Raw genomic sequence first — 20342 nt, 5'->3', positions numbered from 1 at the left:
TCCATATGTAAATGGATGTGAGTGTGTGTGTGTAGGTGGGAGCATAGCATGGGCCACCAAACATCTTTTTCCTAGAACCATAGAGGATTTGACAATGTTTGTGATTTCTCATTAAAATCTTAAGTAAGAATGTAAGGGAGCCCAGGCAGGGAATCCATTGACTGGGACCCATGACTGCCTAGCATGTAATAACAAGAGGGACCATTTATTAGGCAATTACTAGATGCTTTCCCTCATACGAAATTCACAAGTCTCCTAACTTGATTTGCCTTATTATCATCCTTATTGACAATTAGGTCATTCAGTCGGGATTGGCAGAGGAGGGGCTTGAATTCAGGTCAGATTTGACATCAAAACTCTGTAACCTCCACTCCGTATCGACTGAGCAGTTGAAATGATTCTTCCATCGGACACTTTTTTTTCTTCCTGGTAGAAATGTTTCTCTTAGGATGGGTCAGAGGCCCCAATTCAGGCCTGTGTATCTCCAAAGCCCAAGGTCTTTCCATCTCACGAGGCAGCCTACAAAGTCCAAGATCCATAGCTGCCTCTTGGAAAGTTTCGAAAAATATGATTTTCTTGTCTCAGAGGTCCCTCTGGCCTGGAGGTTGCTGAATGAGGACATTTTTAGGAAATCACAGTTCCCTTGAACTTTTCCCCCTGCTGATCCATTATGATGTTTATTTTCTTAAAGACAAATGTTTATTAGCCACCAGCTGTGTGTAAGGTTATTCCCCCTTTCTCCTCACACCAATGTAGGAATTGGTGAAGTAGGAATAATTATTCCCATATTATAGCTGAAGAAATGGAGATGAGGATGCTCTCCTTTCTGCTTATGGAGACTCAAAACTCCAGAAGCCCAGTCACCAGGTGGGTGATTAGGAAGCATAGCTGGAGGATGAGAATGTTAGGAGGGGCCATGAGGATCATCAAACCAAACCCAAATATCTTATTTCACAGGTCAGGAAACTGAATGCAGCCTAGGGATGAAATGGCTCATCCAGCATCACACAGAAGACAGGAACACAAGGGGAACCAGACCAAGACTGCTCTAAGCTGTATAGAAAGGTATTTTGACCTCAGCACTATCGACATTTTGGGCTGAATAATTTTTTGTTTTAGGGGGCTGCCTTGTACATTGTAAGATGTTTAGCAGCATCCCTGACTTCTCCTCACTAAATGCTGGTAGCATTCTTCTCCCCAGTTGTGGTCATCAGAAATGTCTTCTGTTATTACTAAGTGTCTCCTGGGTGACAAATCCACCCCTAGTTGAGCAAGAACCTGGAGCTCAGCTCTTCCCTTGCAGTTTGGGAGAGAAATTGTTTTGGGTGCTAAGGGGACAAAAATCTCTCCTCCCAACTCAACCTCTCAGCACCTTGGGAGAACTTGCTGGGGTCTCTGATCTCAGCCCAGAGAGAACAGCTCCCAGAGGGGTGCAGGGCAGGGGCAGAGGGCACATAGCATGAAAGCCAGATCTTCTGAGAGGTATGTATCATTAACCCCATGCCCCACATGAGGCTGTAGGTGAACACACCCAGACAACCAAACATGGTTTCTCTTCCACACATCATATGGAACTCCACACAACACTCAGGCTAACTGCCCCTTGGTTCGTGCTCTGGGCCCATGAGCAATAATGTCAGGGGGTTCCTCTTGTGTATTCCTCATTCATTACAATCAGAGTGTATTGCTATGAAGTTATGTTCTGGAAAGTTAGATCTGGTCTCTGCCCTGACTCTTACTTGCTGTGGGTTCTGGAGCTGTTGGCTTTCCCTTTGGGGACTGCTGTCCTCACCTTAATAGAATGAGGGTGTCAGACTGGACCAGTGAGGAGCAGTCTCCTTGCTGTCCCCATCAACCTCCTCACATCCCCAATCTTGAGACTCAAACAGGGCAATAAAGGTGTTTATAGGTTGAATTAATTTTAATTAAAAATGAGAGTAGAGGTGCCTGGGTGGCTCAGTCAGTTAAGCGTCTGCCTTCGGCTCAGGTCATGATCCCAGGGTCCTGGAATCAAGCCCCGCATCGGGCTCCCCGCTTAGTGGGAAACCTGCCTCTCCTCTGCCGCTGCCCCTGCTCATGCTCTCTCTCTCTCTGTCAAATAAATAAATAAATATTAAAAAGAGAGAGAGAGAGTAACCAGAGAATCACATTTTTGGAAGCTTTCAGGAGGCGGTGATGGCTTTGCAATCAAAGAACTTGGGTTTTGGAGTCAGACTTGACTTTCAAATCGCTGCTTCAAGGCTGTATGCACTTGGGCAAGCTACTTCTTTCAGTCCCATTTCTATATCTGTGAAACTGAGATGATTAATCCCCACCTCTCAGGGTTGTTTTAGGAATGAATAAGAGAAGTGGGGGTTGGATGAGTGATTGAAGATGAAGCTGGAAAGATAGAGGTTGACCATGAAGAGTTTAGGCACCATAGCCAAGAGTTTGAATTTGACTCCAAGAGCAAGGGGGCCTGTGGAAGTCTACAGTGAAAGAGACATGATGGCACTTGTGTGTTGGAAAGATAACTGTTGGCAACGAAGACTGACGTTGGAGGTGGTGACGGAGCTGGAATAGATGGGAAAGATGTTTTGGAAGCAGGACTGATGGAATATGGTGGGTATCGGGATGGGAGGGGAGAGGGCACCGTCAGAAATGGCAACATGCCTATGTATAGCTGTTAAGCCGCTTTCCCATAAGCCTCCTTACCTGATTCTCACAGTAGTTTCATGAGCAAGATACTATAACCACTCTCGTCTTCTATGTAGGGAAACTTAGGGAGGTTAAGCCAAAGGCTGTACGGTTCGTGAGTGGCAAAATCAGAACACAGGCCATCGGTTCCCAAGTCAGCCTCTATCTCTTAGGTCACACTGCCTCTCAAGATTCCGTGTGCAGTCCCTGCAGAATGGGAGGCAGTCCGGGTCCAGGGTTAGATATGTGCTGGGCCCCCAGGTTGCACAATCTCCCTGGTTGCTAGGAGTCTCTGATAATTAGAGTCCCCAGGTTGCTAGGAGACCTGGGTTGCTAAGAGTCTCAGTTTATTATAGGTCTTGGGTTGTTAGAAGCCCCAGGTTATTCAATTTTGCAGTTTATGAAAGCCTTCGTGGTTCTCAAAGGCCCCAAGTTATTAGAGTCATTAGGTACTCGGGGCCCCGGGCTCCCAGGGCTCTAGGCTCTGGAAGCCATCAGGTTGTTAGCCCACCCTCATCACTAGGAATCTCAGGACTTGAGAGGCCTTGGGTTTGCAGAGGCTTTAAGCTTTTGAAGGTGTCAGCTTACTGGAAGCCTCGCTTTTCAACATCTCCAGCTTGTGAAGGGTCCCAAGTTGCTCAGGATGTGCATGCAGAATTGTAGGTCCCACAGCTTCCCAAAGTCATGGGCCAGGCGTGCAGGTGTCTTCCTTCCATTCAGCCTCTTTTGGGCTGCTCAGAGAGTGTAACTGAAGCTTTAGGTTTCCGAGGGCTTTCATCCTGCGTGACCTCCTTCAGCCCCCACAGCTGCACAGACCTGACTCATTCAACTCGGGGTCCTAACCACTTAGACACTGGTTGGAAGGCCTTTCGAGCAGAAGCTTGGTGCAATTTCTAAATAAACCAGATGTTGAAGCACAGTTGGGTCATGTTTATGTTCTAACATTCACCCTCTAGCTCGTTGCTTTTAAATAATCTTAAATTAGACTTTGTGAAAAATTCCAGAGCTGACTGCCCCTTATTTCCCATTATTTTATTAGATTAGTCAGAACAGTAAAACTAGCCTGTGCATTTTGCCTTTTTAAAATTCTTTTTATTATCGAATAATTACAGACTCACAGAAAGTTGCAAAACGAGTAGAGAGAGATCCCTTGTGTCCTTCATTCCCTTTCCCGCGATGGCTACATCTTACATAACTATAGTATACTATCAAAATCAGGGCATCAACATTGCTACAATGTGCCTGCATAGTCCTCTGTTGCTTTATAACGTGTAAATTTTGTGTACCCACCACTCCAATCAGAAGAGAAAACTGGACCCATCACAGAATCTCCCTCGTGCAGTCTCTTTATAGTGACATTCATCTTTCTTCCTCCCCAACCCGTGTGTGTGTGTGTGTGTGTGTGTGTGTGTGTGTGTGTGTGTGTGTTTTAAAGATTTAATTTATTTATTTGACAGAGGGAGACACAGCGAGAGAGGGAACACAAGCAGGGGGAGTGGGAGAGGGAGAAGCAGGCTTCCCGCGGAGCAGGGAGCCCGATGCGGGGCTCGATTCCAGGACCCTGGGGGCATGACCCGAGCGGAAGGCAGACGCTTAATGACTGAGCCTCCCAGGCGCCCCCCAGTGTGTTTTTAAATGTACTCCCTCATGCCTTCTGTGTGCCTCACCCGTTAAGAGTTAAGGAAATACCGAGATACATGTAACCTACTCCTTGTTCGGGAAGAGCTCGCAGACAGGGCTCCAGTCGTGTACACTGTAAATGATAGCCTAAGGTGGTAGCTCTATGAGAGGGAGAAGGTGCTGGGGCAAGAAAACGGATTGGAGGGTTCAGGAGGCAGCGTGTGTCGCATTAATGCTCCCTGCGCATGTCGCAATGCTGGGCGGATTTTGAAGGATGAAATGGAGCTATCTGGTGCCCGATGGGGAGAGATTTGGGGTAGATAAGTTTGGGGAAGAGTTGGTGGTTTGGGACTGTGGAAGCCCCCAGGTGGTGTTGCGGGGGAAGCGTGCAGGGTGCTAAGGCTGCAGACATGGGGGGAGGTCAGATTGTCGAGGACCATCTTGGGGCTGCCCTGAGTCCCACGAGGTTTACACATGTAGAGAGACCAGTTAGGAGATCATTGCAGTCCCAGATCAGATAGGCTGAGTGGTGGGGACAGAGATAGAGACCCACTTTTGACCTCTGAAGTGCAGCAGGATGGGGAGGGAGAGTGTGATGGGGATGAACAGACACTTTTTTGAAGATGAATGTTTTCCCTTTTTCTTTGGGCTAGCTTGGTTTCCCTGGGAGCAAATCCCTGGGATATAAGTCCAAGAAGATGAATGCTAGTAGAGTAATTCCCTGCTTATCCAGAGATCTTGTGACTTCAGTGAGGGGCCAACATAGCACAAACTTGGATGAGGAAAAAACCTCTGATCGGTTAAAACAAGCTCGAGGTTTTACTTTGCCATATCCTTCAGTGCTTTCACTCAGAGCTGTTTTTGACAATTCAAGTGCACCTCCCAAAAGAATGGTTACTTGGTTTCCTGTCCCTAAAATAATAATAATTAAGAAGTACCTTTTAATGGAGTCTGCTTGGTGCCAGGTACTGTGTCAGATGCTTTGCATGCACATCTTGAGGGGCAGCAAGGCTAAGTGCCCTACCAAGATCACAGAGCTAGTAAGTCTTGTAATATTAGAACCCTAGCCCAGGTCTGGCTGCTCAGCCGGGTGCCCTGTGCTGCAGAAGCCACAAATCATAGACAGGGTGGGGAGAGTGTCAGCCAATAGTGGTACCAGGGCAAAGGAGGGAATGACATGGACTGAGGAGCCTCGCAACTGTTCAGTGGGGTTTCTAGCAACTTCACACGAGGAGGGGATCAGTCAGGGTTCTCCCGAGGAGCAGAACTAGTAGGATGTGTATATCTTTATTTATACACCTCTAACAAAGTTTGGTTGCAACAATGACCACACACACATCTTAGAAAATCCATGGTAAGTCTCATGCAATTATGGAGGCAGGCAAGTCCCAAGATCCATGGGCTGAGTTGGTAAGCTGAAGATGCAAGAGAACCAGGGATGGAGCTTCAGTCCAAAGGCTGGCAGGAAGAGCTGATGTTTCAGTTTGATTCCACAGGCAGGGAAAAGCTGATGTCTGCGTTTGAACACAGGCAGGGGGAATTCCCTCTTATTTAGGAAGGATCGGCCCTTTTGTCGTAGTCAGGCCTTCCACTTATTGGACGAGGCCCGCCCACCTTAGGGAGGACAATCTGCTTTACTCAGTCTATCTGATTTAAATGCTAATTTCCTCTAATGCACAGTAGAGCAAATACAGACAACAATATTGTAGTATAATACTCAAACTTGTGGGGCACCGGGGTGGCTCAGTCGGTTGAGCGTCTGCCTTTGGCTCAGGTCAAGATCCCAGGGTCCTGGGATGGAGTCCCGGATTGGGCTCCTTGCTCAGCAGGGAGCCTGCTTCTCCCTCTGCCTTGCTTGTGCTGGCTCTCTCCCTCTCTCTCTCTGACAAATAAATAAAATCTTAAAAAATACTCAAATTTGCTAGGAGACTAGAACTCAATTATTCCAAACATTAGCAATATATAATTGTGTATCACGGTAGATGTGCTAATTATCGCCACAATGGCAATCATATTACAGCCTGTAAACGTACAAAATTAACATGTTGTACACCTTAAATTTATACGTTATATGTCTAATATATTTCCATGAAAAAAATGTTAATCTCATCCAGAAACACCCTCACAGAAACACAGATAATGTTTGACTGAATATCTGGGCACCCTGTGGCCCAGTCAAGCAGACACGTAAGATTTATGTGGAAGGAAGGAAGATAGAATAATAATGGAGACACAAAACTGAAAGAATATGCTGATGTGAGACTAGTTAGTGTAGGCTTAGTGACTTTAGACCTCCTGATAACCGTGTCTTGCAATTATAGCTCTGTATCCTGATTAATGGTGCAAATAACAGAGACATAACCTATCGACGAGGTGAATTCTCTTTTCGATGCAGTAAGTTTGGCGTGGACCAGGTGAGCAGGTCTTTCTCTAGGGGCTCCAGGCTCTCCCTACCTGCAGCCAGAGGAGGACTTGTTTTCCCATGGTCCAAGCCGTCCCTTGGTATCAACTTTAATGCTCTCCTTAATGGAGTCCCCCTGGGCTACAGTTCTTCTGAATCAACTGACTGGGTGATTTTCATTCATTTCTTCATTCCTTTACATAGCATTTAGAGAATCTTGTTCTTGACAAAGGGGAACATAGACACGAGGGACTTGTCAGGCACCTCCCAGTCTACTGGGAGCAAAGGAGAAAGAAGACACTGGTGTCATGCGATGGGAAGCTGAGATGACAGATTAGCTTCAGATGCCGTGTAAGGACATGGGGAACTCCTAACTCAACCCAGGGGAGGCGGGGGAGGAGGGCCAGCTTCAGTGATGCTCTCAGGAGGGGTAGGACGTGGTCAAGAATCTGAGCTGCCTTCAGGGAAACAGGAAAGACGCGTGCAGAGTTCAGCGGAGGAATAAAGACCTGCCGATCCCCAAATGAGGCCTTATCATGCCCTCGTAACTGTTCTTTTTGAGCTGCTGTTTCTTATTCACCACTTAAAAGTGAAAGTCCAGTGGGAAATAACAAAACATACAATAAAATAAAATAAGCTGAAAGATTACTCAATAAAAAGAAGCGATAAAATAGTAAAAGCAGGCCGATGCCATAAAAACCCCAAAACTCAACCACACAGAATCACCGCCAAGGGCCAGACAATAAAAACGACAGCTAAAATGTACCGAACTAAGTGGTAGGCATCTTCAAGCATTGGGAAAGCAAACGAGGATTATTTCCATTTTACAGAGGAGCAAAACGAGGCTTGGGGGAGATTAAGGACTGTGGTTCCAGCAGGCACCGGTAAATAGCCAGTCAGGGGCAGAGCAAGACATTGAACTTGGGTGTACCTAACTCAAGTCCGGGGCTCTGAAGGCTCAAGCCTGCCTGCATGTTGGAGCCATCTGGGAGCTCTTAAGAAATACTGATGCTGAAGAGACATTTCTCCAAAGAGGACATGCAAAAGGTAAACAGGTATATGAAAAGAAAAAAATGCTTAATGTCACTAATCATCAAAGAAATGCAAATCAAAATCACAAGGACCTATCACCTCATCTCTGTCAGGATGGTATTATCAAAAAAAGCAAAAGACCACAAGCGTTGGTGAGGACGTAGAGACATTGGGACCTTCGTGCACTGTTGGTGGGAAGACAAAATAGGGCAGCCACTGTGGAAAACATTGAAAATAAAACAACCGTATGATTTAGAAATCTCACTCTGGGTATTTATACGAAATAATTGCAGTCAGGATCGCAAAGAGATATTAGCACTCCCATGTTCCCTGCAACATTATTCACAATAGCTGAGATGTGGGAACAACCTACATGTTCGTGGACAGATGAATGGTTCCAGCAGATGTGGTACATTCCCACAATTGTATACTATTTAGCCTTAAGAAAGAAGGAAATTCTGTAATAGGTGACAACATGGATGAACCTGGAGGCCGTTATGCTGAGTGAAATGAACTGGTCACAGAAAGATAAAGACTCCATGATTCTCGTATGAGGCATCTACGGTAGGCAAGTTCGTAGACGCAGAGAGAAATGGTGGCTGTCAGGGGCTGGGGAGGGAGAAACGGGGAGTTATTAATCAATAGGCATAAAGTTTTCAGTTAAGCAAGATGAATAAGCTCTAGAGAGCTTCTGTACAACATTGCACGGATGGTCAACAGCGCTCTGCTCTGCACTTGGAGACTTGTTGATGGTAGATCTCATGTTACGTGTTCATACCACAATTAAAAAAAAAAGAAAGAAGAAATCCTAAGGTGATCTGGGCCAACTCTTGATTCTAAACTGGTCGGTCTGGGGTGAGCCCCAGGCAGAGAGGGTGAGCAGGGGCCACTCTACACATTTCTGGCTGTCCTCTGTTCTTACAGTCATTGCTTCTATATATTGAGCACCCTGAGTCCCAAACACTGAATACTCCTGGTATTGTTATTCCCATTTGAGAACTGAGGAAACTGAGAGGTTAAGTCACTTTTTCTGGGTCACCCAGTTGGTAATCACCAGTGCCTGCATTCATTCCCAGATCCACGTGACTCCAAAGCCCATGCTCTAACTGCTATGCAAGCAGGGGCCTCTGTGGGACACAGACATGGGCATCATGTGTCCTTCCACGTCACTGCTTTGTCCCTCAGGCTGTAGGGTCAACAGCGTCACCTTTGTCCCAGGCTTGTCCACACTGAACTGTCATCATGCAGATGCAGGAAGTGGGCCTTTTGTGGCTCGACACTAAGGAAGAACTTTCTGCCAGTCAGTGGAGTGTGACGGTAAGGTAGGCTGCCTGGGGAGGCTGTGGGCACCTGCCATTGTCATCGCTGGGCAACCACCTGAAGGATCTGTTGGGAGCAGAAGTCATCCTTCAACTTATTGTGTGTGCGAGTGTGTGTGGAGGTGGCCAAGGAGGGTTGGGCTTAGATACTCCTAATGTGTCCCCAGCCCCGAAATTGAGGGGCTCAGGAGACCAGTCAAAGCTCAGTAGGTGAAGATGGTTCTAGAAGATGAGCTCACAGAACTAGGGAGTTCCAGAAGGCCCTATGTCAGTTTGGAGCCTGCCCTCCCCCATCACTCTCTGAAAGCTGGGTGCCTGGGGCCCCAGCAGTATCATGGGGGTGTCTTGAGCTGAAGCCGGGTGTCGGGTCCCTGTTGCAGCCGCCACTGTCACTGCCGTGTTAGCTCTGGTGTGGACGACACCTGATCAGTGAGCCCCCTTGCCCTCTTCCTGCAGCTGTTGACCAGGTTCCTGGCTGGCCTGGCCAGAGAGGGGCATGGAAAAGGAAAGGGGGTGGTCAGAAATGAGGGGGAGTCCTGGGCTGGGAGAGCGCCGAGTTGAGAGAGAGAGGGAGAGAGAGAGAGAGAGAGAAAGAGGGGAGACCCTGCTGGCGGGTGTCTCGTCTCTTAATCACCAGCCCTCACTCCTTACCCCTCTCGACCTGCCATGACACGCTCAGGATGAAATTAGTTTTAAGTCGCTTTGCTACAAAAAGTCAAAAACAGTCTCCATAAAGCAGCGAGCTTGGTGTCCTCTTCTATAAATGGGAGATATTACTCCTACGAACCTTGAGTTGTTGAGAGGATTAGAGGAGCTCACGTTAGAAAACATCCTGCAAAGGCCCAGCGCACTGTCTGCCGGGTGTGAAGAGCTCAGCGAGGTTCCCCCCCATCGCCTCCCCGCCCCCCACTTTGACGGGGAGGGTTCGTGCTCTCGGGGTCAGGACCTCAGGATGCTTCAGTGTAAGCAGCACCCACTGAACAGTCACTCCATACCCACAACTCGGCTTGGCTTTTAGGATGTAAAGATACACAAGACGGCCAGTGTTCCTTGGAAGTTCTCTTATGGAAGGAATGATTACCGTACATCACAGTCCTGTGGGACAGAGGGATGGCAGAAGCACAGGGTGCTCGGGGCGTGTTGGGGAGCTGGCAAACTCATCTCTGTGTGACCCTGGAAGTATGAGTAAGAGTTAGCCATGTAGAGGAAGGAGAGGGCTAGTGCTCCGGACAGCGGGATCATCGTGAGTGAACAATATGGCTTCCTGGAACTCCAAGTGTGAGTGATGGGGAGGCCCGCACGGCTGGGTCGTGAGGAGTGATGCATGCCTAGGAGCAGCGATGCACCCATCCCAGGGTGGCAGGTGGCCAGGCTTTTTGTTCAAAAAACTCATGGTGGTAAATGTGTCTAGAATAGTTTGGAAAACGAGTCAGGACTGGATGCAAGGAGCCCATCAGTATGCTGGGATGGTGGTCGGAACTGAGGGAAAGACGGTGCTCTCGGAGGGAGGGCAGAATCAATCACACTTCGGGATCGACTGGCTGTGGGTGGGTGAAGGTGTAGAGACAGAAGGAGTGAAGAATGCCATCTGTATTTCTAGTTTGGATAAATGTGTTTAAACCAAAAAAGTTATGAGTTTAGTATATTTTTTTAAGATTTTATTTATTTATTTGAGAGAGAGAGAGCAAGGGAGATCACAGAGGGAGAAGCATACTTGCCGCTGAGCAGAGAGCCTGATGCGGGGCTCGATCCCAGGACCCTGGGATCATGACCTGAGCCGAAGGCAGACGCTTAACCGACTGAGCCACCCAGGCGCCCCAGTTATGAGTTTAAACCAAGAATATTTTAAACCCAGAAAGGAAAGGCACAAGGAAACCAATTTTAGTGGGAACATTAGTTCTGTTTTGGACCTGCTTAGTCTGAGTTGACACGGGATATCTGAGTGGAGAAGTCCAGGAGGCAGTGGCAGATGAGGTCTGCTGCTCTGGGGAAGACAAAATTCAACGTCATCAGCCCACAGGTGGCGGTTAACCGCGGGGCCACCCAGAGGGTATCCTGGAGAGAGAGAGGAGGGCTCAGGGTAGAGATGCCTGGAAAGCATACCAGCGTTTAAGACATAGGCAATCAGAAGAAATAGCCCGAGAAGGAGCAGGGAACCCAGGAGAGGGGGCATCATGGAAGCCAAGAGTGGCAAGAGATTCAACAGGTGGACTGGGCAATGGCGTGAAAGGTTGCTGAGCGCCCCTGTGGGTCAAGAACTGGCAAGACCCACTGGATGGGGCAGAACAGCGTCAGGCGTGTGGTGATGGTGGTAAAGCTAAATTTTACTGGGTTGAAAACAAATGGGGAGGTGAGAAAACAGTAATTTTTCCTGTAGACGTTTCCATGAGAAGAGAGGGCGAGAGACCAGTCAGTAGAGATGATGACGAGGCCTGTGTGCATCCACGCATCAGGGGAATGAGAAGTGGTAGGAGGAGGCGCTGAGGACCCTTGGAGAGGAGCGAGGGCATGGAGCAAGGTCGAGAGGCGGGAAAGGGTGAGCTTGCAGGCACGACGGGCCTTGACAAGCATTGTGGCCCCGCATCCTCACACTAGAGGGGTGAAGCTGAGCGGGACGAGGTTCCTGATGCCCTCGTGAGGCAGGAGGTGAGGTCTCCTGGGAGCTCAGGGGTGGGACCGGGCAGCGGGCAGTAATGAGTGTCTCGAATACTCTTTGAGGGCAATGGGAGAGAGAAAGTTGGCCAAAGACAAGCCTTTGGGCCAGAGTGAGAAGTATTTCATCATAGAAATAACAGTGAACCTATTTTTAGTACAAAGAGCTAAGTTCTCTCTGGGCCTTTCTCCTCTCATTCATTCTTTCAAACATCTTCTGAGGCAGGTGTTATTCATTTCCTCATTGGAGAGCTGAAGACAGTGATGCTCGGGAGGTGTTCAAAGTCAGAGATGTTGTGCAGGGCGGAGGTGGGCTTCAAACTCAAGGCTCACTGCAAAGCCACACCCTTAACCCACCTTGTTGTCCTCCATGGCTTGAAGGTCCAGTGGAGTTGGAAGCCATGTGTTTTTTGGGACACCATTCGTGAGGTCATGTGGCTGTTTTGTTTTTTGACTCTATGAATGTGGACAGCAAGTGTGGTGGGGTAGGTTCACGGGAGATGTGGGAGGATGTGTCAGAGAGACGAGAATGGAAGGTTGCAGAGCGGGGTGGTGGCGAGATGCACGGATGGCCAGGCCATGGGAGTGGGTGGCTAAGACAGAGTGGAGGTGAAGGTCATAACCAGGTGCAAACATCCTTCATGATACCGAGGGCCGGCCCGTGGAGCCAGTGCAAGATGCAGACCCAAGGAGAGCACTCACCTTGACAATGGGGGGGGTAGGGACTGCTTACACTCTGATGCCATTGCTGGGTCCTTGCCCTCTGGGAACATCTGCTCATGGCCATACCTCGTGGGGCTTTGGAGTCACGTAAACATTGGTCTTATTCCAAACTTTGCTCCTTCCTAGTTGTGCAACATAGGGCTTTAGGATTCGATGATGCCTGGCAAGTAGTATGGAGCTCCAAACACGTTCGTTTTCTCTCCCAGTTCCCCTCCTCCTCTCTCAGCTGCTGGGGCAGGTGTAAAGCAGGACGGAGGGGAGCTGGCCTCAGGGAACCCTCTCCTGGATCTCAGAGCTCAGGAGCGTGGCTGATGGCTTCCTCGGGGCTGCAAGGGAGCTGGTTTGCAGTGTTGGCGCCTTCTCCCCTTTTCCCAGGTACACTCAGACCCCGTTTTTCTTTTTCTTCCAAGGGTAACCTTCTGTGAGTGGTGGACCAGGGCTGTTGAACTGCCTGCCATCTCAAAACCCAGCTGTGAGCCAGCGTGGCAGGGGCTGTGCCTCCGACGCCTGCATGGAAGCCAGGAGCTGGGCTCCCAGAAGGCAACTGTGCCCTCCGGGGAGCATGTTGCTGGCTTTTGCCTCTCTGCTCGGCTGCCTGCTCACCTCCAGCCAGGCCAAGGTCTACAGTCGCTGTGAGCTGGCCCGAGTGCTCCAGGATTTTGGCATGGAGGGATACCGGGCATCCACCCTGGCTGACTGTAAGAACCACGCTCTCAGACACTGCCGCCCCCCACTCCTCCCTTCCCTCCCTGCTCCCCTCCCTCCCTCCCTGCTCTCCTCCCTCCCTGCTCTCACTCAGGGGAGGTGGTCTTGGAAGCTTTCTGAACCTCAGCCCTCCCTTGTACATCAAGGGTTTATGACCAGACAGGTGGGCAAGACTTAGCACAAGTTAAATACCTAATAGGCAGGCCACAGGCAGCCCAATCAGCATGCCCCTACCTGCCCTGCCCCTACTGCTGAAGTCAACAGTCAAAGAAACAGAATAGCTTAGTTCCCTAATCCTAATGGCAGCCAAGAGGATTGGACATTCCCATTGAGGTTTAGAGTAAACTGAGCAAACCAGTAAGAGCAGACTCTTCAAGCTGCTGGTAGCTTCAGGAAGCTGTGAGGTCCAGCTGAATCTGGACTCATTTTTCTCTTGTTCTAGCCCCTTACCAGCTCTCACCTGTGTCTTCTTTGTTTTGCCTCTAAAGATCTAGCTTTTGTCCGTTTGTCCCACAAAGATTTCTTGGGCCCCGCTACATGCTGAGCGATGAGACAGCGGGAAGAAAGGAGGCCTGAGGGACAGTCTTGACTCTTGCTATTTAGTAGCTGTGGTGACCCTCAGTGAGTCCCTTGCCCCCCTGAGCCTTGCTGGAGTCACTGGGGAAGTAGGTGGGAGGACAGCCACCCTGACCACCTTGGGGCAGGAGCTGAGGCTCAGAGGAGCCCGCGTGTGGCACCCGCGTGTGAGTGTCCTAGTCTGCGCTGGCTTCGGTCACCTGACCCTCGGGCCTGCGTCTCCACTCTACGCAGGGGTCTGTCTTGCTTACTTCACAAGTGGCTTCAACACAGCCGCTGTGGACCATGAAGCCGACGGGAGCACCAACAACGGCATCTTCCAGATCAACAGCCGGAAGTGGTGCAAAAACCTCAACCCAGAGGTCCCCAACCTGTGCCAGATGTACTGCTCCGGTAGGCTGGGTCCGAACCGGGAGCGGCATGGGGCCGGGCCTCTGCACCCATCTTGGCTTGTTCCCCGCTGGTGTTTGCACCTCTCGCCTGTATCTCTGAGTGGGGAACTCCCCCATGCCCCTCTGGGCCTACCTAGGAGAGTGGGATGGGGCAAGAGATGAGGGTAGGTCCACCACGAATCTGATGGGAGACTATCCTGAGAGCTGTAGGAGGGTGGGGAGGGGAGTGGTAGAGTGATACCTGTGTGTTCCCAGAGGGATCAAGAGACAGGGTTGGTTTTAGAATGGAGAAGGGCATTGTGTGTGTGTGTGTTTGTGTGTGTGTGTGTGTGTGTGTGTGAGAGAGAGAGAGAGAGACAGACAGACAGACAGACTCTGGATGTCCAGCTCTGTCCGCTGTTCCCTCATCATATTTCTTTGCCTCCCACCCCAGACTTGTTGAATCCTAACCTTAAGGATACTGTTATCTGTGCCATGAAGATCGTGCAACAGCCCCAGGGTCTGGCCAGCTGGTAGGTAACCTGGGCTAGAGCCCACCCCCCGCCCCGCTCCCCTAGGCTGATGTGGCCAGGACTGGTGGATAGCAGCAGGGAACGAATCTTTCCTGAGTGCTCACATTGTCCCGGCCACCATTCTGTGGCCTCACAGTCTGATCTGCAGCCAACTTTCGGCCATAGGGGTTACTGTCCCTGAAGTATTTACAGACAACACACTGAGTGTCTGGGAGTATAAGCAATTCACGGGAGCTCTTAGAGCCAAACCTGGCTCTTCCACCATATGCCTCTGTTGGGATGCCTGCCTACAGGTCCACAAGACCTGGGTCTGGTCAACCTTGTTTGTTTGTTCAACGGTGGCATCTTCATCGAAATTAACTTTTGTAGAAAAGCCCAAGATGTACAACAGATCAAAGAAGCGATTCCGGGCTTGAAGCATGGTGGGGATGTGTGTGTGTGTGTGTGGGGGGGGGGTGCTTGGGAGCCACACCCTGTTGTCAGCCTTCTCTTTTCCTGCCTCTTTCCCACTAGATGGCCTTTGGAGTGGCCATGGTCATAGGCGAGGGGGTTGGATGAGCATCCCATGGGGCACTGGACTAAATCTTTTGTTCCCAGATGGACCTCTGAGGCAGTGACCCTGCAGACTCCTCCAAAGGGGGTCTCACTGCTGAGACTCCAACCTCCCTTTCCTCTCATTTCCGAATGAGAGACCAGCAGGGGCAGGATATGGGGAGGGTGAGATATTCCAGGTGGTTCCTGGAGCTACAGACAGATGTGACTGTGAATCTAGAGAAGGTCCAAGATGCACCTTGACCATGGCCCCAGCTTTGGAGATGTGTTGGTCTGAGAACAGTTGATGCCCTAGGAACAGAGTCTGGAGTGAGGCAGGCTCAGCAGGACATAATGTACAGCTATCAGATCAGGAAGGGTGAGTGTAGGCTTGGCAGGAGTCCAAGGGCTTGAGGTCTTGGGGGCACCACCCTGGGATGGAGGAAACAGGTCCTTTTGGGTTATATCAAAGAAGAGCTCTCTTCTGTACACTGGGAGTAAATTTGTGGCAGGTATACCCCCCTGAGAGGTGGCTGAGGCTAATAACAGGCAGTGGTCCCAGAAAGTGGAAAGGGTATGGTTTATTTCCTCCACCTGCTCATGTTAGGAACTCACCCGTGCCGGGCTCTGTGCTGGGTGCTGGGCTGCAGGGAAGCTGAGATCCCAGTCCCTGCCTTCAAGGCTCTCACAGTCTAATGGTAGAGGCAAACAAGCCAGCTGACCACACCTCATTGATAGATCTCTAGAGGTCCTCAAGGGGCACTCTTGGTCATTGGGCTCTTTGACATTGACATCATGGAATCACCAAATTTGGAACCCCAGGACCCCGGGATCTTGCTTATCTTGAAGATGCTCGTGTGGTGTTGGAGTAAGGTAATGGTCCTGAAAGAGCCTATAAACTATAGTTACCAACAATTGAAAGTCCTGGATTGGTGGCCAAGGAGAAGTGGGTGGGGCTGCAGTTCTGTCATTTACTAGCTGTGGATCTTGGGTGAGGAATTTTGCATCTGAGTCTCAGTGTTTCATTTGGAATATAGGGAACACTCTATCTGCCTAATCTACATTACAGGGCTGCTGGGGGTGGAGCAGGGTGCAGACAAATGAGTGATGGATGGGACAGTGCTATGTAGACTGTAAAGGGCTGTACGCTTGTAAGGCAGCATGACTGTCTGCTGAGGGAGCATGGTGTGGGAAAAGAGCATTGGACTGGGGTTCTGGACCTTTGCCACTGACTTCTGGGTGAACTTGAACAAATTACCCTGTATCTCTATTAGTGAAATTAGGAGGTTAGGTAAATGACATTTTAAGGGCCATGCTTTTCCTTTTTTGCTTCTTCTAGGGGGTTCTTTGCTAGTGAATGGGGTTTACTAGTCCCTCTTTCCCTTGCTAGCCCCTTTCCTTACCATGGTTTAGAGCCCATGCCTCCTTCCTGTTCTCTGAGCAGGGACTGAAGGCGGCAGCTGACTTGGTCTCTCCTCTTTTCCTTCCTCCATCCTCAGGGAGGCCTGGAGGCGTCGCTGCCAGGGCAAGGACCTCAGCGACTGGGTGGATGGCTGTGACTTGTAGGATCCTCTGTGGATGGACCAGGCCACGCACAGCAGGCTGGGAGATGTGGTTTGGTTTCTGATCCAGGCTTGGGAAGACAAGCCAACCAATAAAGTATAGTCTAACGTAAGTGTGGTTCTCAGCTATCACTGTGTTTCCAGGTGGCATGTCGGAGTTTCTTCACCTGTCCACCTGAGCTGGGCTCCATAAAGCCTACCCCAGAAGGCTTGCCTCCATTCCTGGAGACCCGGGTGGGGGTGGGGGTCAGTGCTTCCCTTGCCCACACCTGGTAGAGTTCCTAGACCTTTTACCCGGATCTAGGTTTGCCAGGTTTAGCAAAACAAACAATGATAACCAAAACAGGATGCCTGAGTTAAATTTGAAATTTGGATATGCAACAAATAAATTTTACTCTACATATGTCCCGAATATTGCATGGGACACACTTATATTAAAAAATGATGTGCTGTTTGGAGAGTCTGGGTGGCTCAGTTGGTTAAGTGTCTGACTTTTTTTTTTAAGATTTATTTATTTATTTAGGGAGGGGGGGAGGGACAGAGGGGGAGGGAGAGAGAGAATCTCAAGCAGACTCCGTGCTGAGCAGAGGCTTGATCTCACAACCCCACAGTCATGACCTGAGCCAAAATCAAGAGTCGGATGCTTTACTGACTGAGCCACTCAGGCGCCCCCACAGATAAATTTAATTGAGCAAAGATTTTCTTGGGCACCCTCCCTGCCATCAGAGACTGTCTCCCAAGAATGAACTGAGCTTACTCCATATCCTGCCCCTTCCTGCCCTCCCCTGAGTTCAGTTCTCCATCCCAGGTCTGCCCTATCCCTGAACAGTTACGTGCTGCACAATTATTTCTCAGAAATGAAATGAAATTCTTAGTCCTTCCTTCTAACTGATCTCATCAAGGCATGAGAAAGAAAGGATTGAGCACATTGACACCAATGTAAGAGAATTCTTATCAACTTAACTCAGTCTCCAGTTGGGAGAATTTGGGGGCAGCATAAGACAGGAATGAAAAAAGTGCTGGCGATGTGGGGGGAAATATTCTGAGCCCTGGAAGCAGGCTAGCATGACCCTGAGATCATAACCTGAGCTGAAATCAAGAGTTGGATGCTCAATCGACTGAGCCACCCAGAAGCTTCAAGTGTCGGACTCTTGATTTCGGCTCAGGGTTATGAGATCGAGCCCCACTTTGGGCTCTGCGCTGAGCGTGGAGCCTGCTTGGGATTCTCTCTCTCCCTGTCCCTCTGTCAACCCCCTTCCCCCACCGCCGCCGCTTGTGTGTGCTCTCTCTCTCAAAAAGCAAAAACAAAAACAACGATGTGTTGTGTACCTGAAACTCAAATTTAGTTAGGCATCATATATATATATATATATATATATATATTTTTTTTTTTTTTAGGCGTTATATATTTTATCTGGCAACCTTGTCTGGGTCTACTGTGGTACACTCCAGGCTTGTTTGGGGCGGTCCTTGGGACATTTGTTTTCTGTGGCTCTGGTCACAGAGGGTGGCCACAGTGGAGACTGCTAACACACTGGCAGAAGCCAAGGGGTGGAGCACCCCGAGTGGAGACACACCTTGGGCTTCAGCTAGACTCTCACCCTGCTTTCCAGTGCCCCCTAGCGGCAGAAAATTCAAGTGCTGGTGGCCGTCTCAGCCCGGTAAGGAAGTTAGTTACCCCTGGTACCGTTGACCGTTGCTGGGAGGCTGGAGGATTGGGTGGAGGGTGTGGGTGGCTTCCAGGCAGCACACCACACGTCTCTGCCTTCCTCAATATGTGGGAAGCTCAGAAGGAGGCAGCACTGTCTCCCATTAACCTGGAGCTCAGTGTCTCAGGTCCCTTGGGAGGGACTGTGTGTGAAGGAGGAAGGTGAGCAAGTCTCAGGATCACTGTGGATATGGTAGCAAGAGAAGCAACCGCTGTGATGACTGAGAGGCTGAGCTGTGAGTTGAGATTGTAGATTCTTCTGGAAAGGACTCAGAGAACCCCGCAGTTTTCTGATTGAGGCATGGCTAGTGCTTCCCCGGGAGGAGAGATGACTGTGATGACGACTGCCCCTCCCCACCGACCTGCCATCTCCAAATCCACTGGTCAGCAAACAGCAGAGGGGTGGCGAAGTGTCCACAACTTGTAAGGCAGCCAGTTTCCTTCCGCTGCTGGTCTGGTGTTGGGCCCCTCGCATCGCCAGAGCGTAGCTGGCCCTGCCTTGTGTCCCACCCTGGCTTTTGCTTCTGCCTCTCTGTGGAGCTCTTGCCTCCACATCAAGGTGATGCTAAAACGTGAGGGCTGCTCATACACGTGGACGGTGGTGAAGGAATAGCTCCTTGCTGGGAGTTTGGCTTCTGGGGGATCAACGACAAAAGGATCCATTCGCATTAAGTCATAGGGAGATACTGCTCTCTTTTTAATTTGGAGGCAACACTGTGTACCTACCATGTGCCATGCACCATCTAATCTAGACCCTGGAACAATTACTATCATGGAGCTCCCCTTGTTATCCCCATTCTACAGATAAGGAAATGGAGGCTCAGAAGAGATAAATTTGCACCTAGGAGATTCCATATGTTCTTAGGTCACTGTATTTTGCTGAGAGGTGGTTGTCCTGGGCCACCTGCAGTCTGTGCTCTCCCTCACCTGGCCTGAGACCCCTGGCCTATTATCTCTGGGTGATGCATACCTTCTATTTCAACTTCACTTTAGGTTTCTGTTGCCTGCAACCAGCCAGTTGCTCCACTGGGTCCCATTCACTCAGGAGTAGGTGGTCCTTGGAATCGAAGCAAGTGTTGTTAAAAGGACGTGGAGGCTGGCATGAAAATAGGGCTGGGCAAGGGCAGGCCTGGACAAGGGATCCTGGAGGCCTGGGCTGGGGGGTGGACCAGGAGCAGGTGGAGATGGAAGAGGAGAATCTAGGGGAGAGCCCTCACCTGTGCATGAGGGTTAAATGGTCTATAGGTCAACCTGGAAGTCCCAGTTTCTAAGTGATATTCTCAGACTGAGTAGAGTAACCAGGCTACCTCCTCATGTCTCTTCACATCCATGTCACACTCGCCCCACATTCTATTGCTCACTCTGTCCTGCCTCTTAAAAGCTTTCTAATATCTCTGGAAACTGTCCCTCCTGTCCATCCCAGATACCACTGCTTTAACTCAAGCCCCTGTCACTTCTTTCCTGGGACAATGACACTGACCTCACCGACACCGTGAGAGTGTCCCTTGCCATCCCGCCTCCTCCCTTCTGTGAGGGTTCCACCTTCTTACTCCCTTGCATCCTGGCCATATGATGGCTTTTCTCACCTTTATTATAGTCCAAGTTCCTTGGCTTGGTACACAAGATCTCTCACAAGCTAGGCTCAGCCGACATCTACAGATTCATTTCTCAACTGCTCAGAAGCTTTTACCCTGGTGGGTTTCTGTCCCTGGCTGCTTCATACTTGTCACCATCCCCTGCCATTCTTCCCCATGCACGCACTCCAGGCAGTCAACATGCTTGTTTTCACTGCACGGCTTTCACGCCTGCCCTCGGGTCTTCCTGGAATGCCATTTCCTTAGATCCTTGAGTGGCTATTAGTCTCCAGCCAGCTCTTGTCTCAATTTCACATCCTCAGATGAACTTCTCTGACCGCCATAGCTGAAGGAAGCTC

General features: G+C 49.8%; 1 protein-coding gene across 1 annotated transcript; it reads left to right on the top strand.

The window, feature by feature from the left end:
* Positions 1-12844: 12844 nt before the first annotated feature.
* Positions 12845-16705, top strand: SPACA3 (sperm acrosome associated 3). The gene is made up of 4 exons (XM_028109427.2): positions 12845-13121; positions 13939-14097; positions 14530-14608; positions 16639-16705. The coding sequence occupies exons 1-4, from the start codon at positions 12935-12937 to the stop codon at positions 16703-16705; spliced, it is 492 nt and encodes a 163-aa protein (XP_027965228.1). The 5' UTR covers positions 12845-12934.
* The last annotated feature ends 3637 nt before the right edge of the window (positions 16706-20342 follow it).

Source organism: Eumetopias jubatus, unplaced genomic scaffold, assembly GCF_037043125.1.
Source record: "Eumetopias jubatus isolate StellerSeaLion01/CBP00866 unplaced genomic scaffold, mEumJub1_p1.0 scaffold_10, whole genome shotgun sequence".
Taxonomy (NCBI): Eukaryota; Metazoa; Chordata; class Mammalia; order Carnivora; family Otariidae; genus Eumetopias; species Eumetopias jubatus.
The sequence above is the reverse complement of the archived record's forward strand: the minus strand, read 5'-3'. Positions and strand labels throughout refer to the sequence as shown.

Bases quoted from the DNA above. Each gene is read 5' to 3' on its own strand.
- SPACA3 (XM_028109427.2), top strand. From the start codon at position 12,935: ATGGAAGCCAGGAGCTGGGCTCCCAGAAGGCAACTGTGCCCTCCGGGG. The intron at 14,098-14,529 runs GTAGGCTGGGTC...CTCCCACCCCAG, and splicing joins GTGCCAGATGTACTGCTCCG to ACTTGTTGAATCCTAACCTT. The intron at 14,609-16,638 runs GTAGGTAACCTG...CTCCATCCTCAG, and splicing joins CCCCAGGGTCTGGCCAGCTG to GGAGGCCTGGAGGCGTCGCT.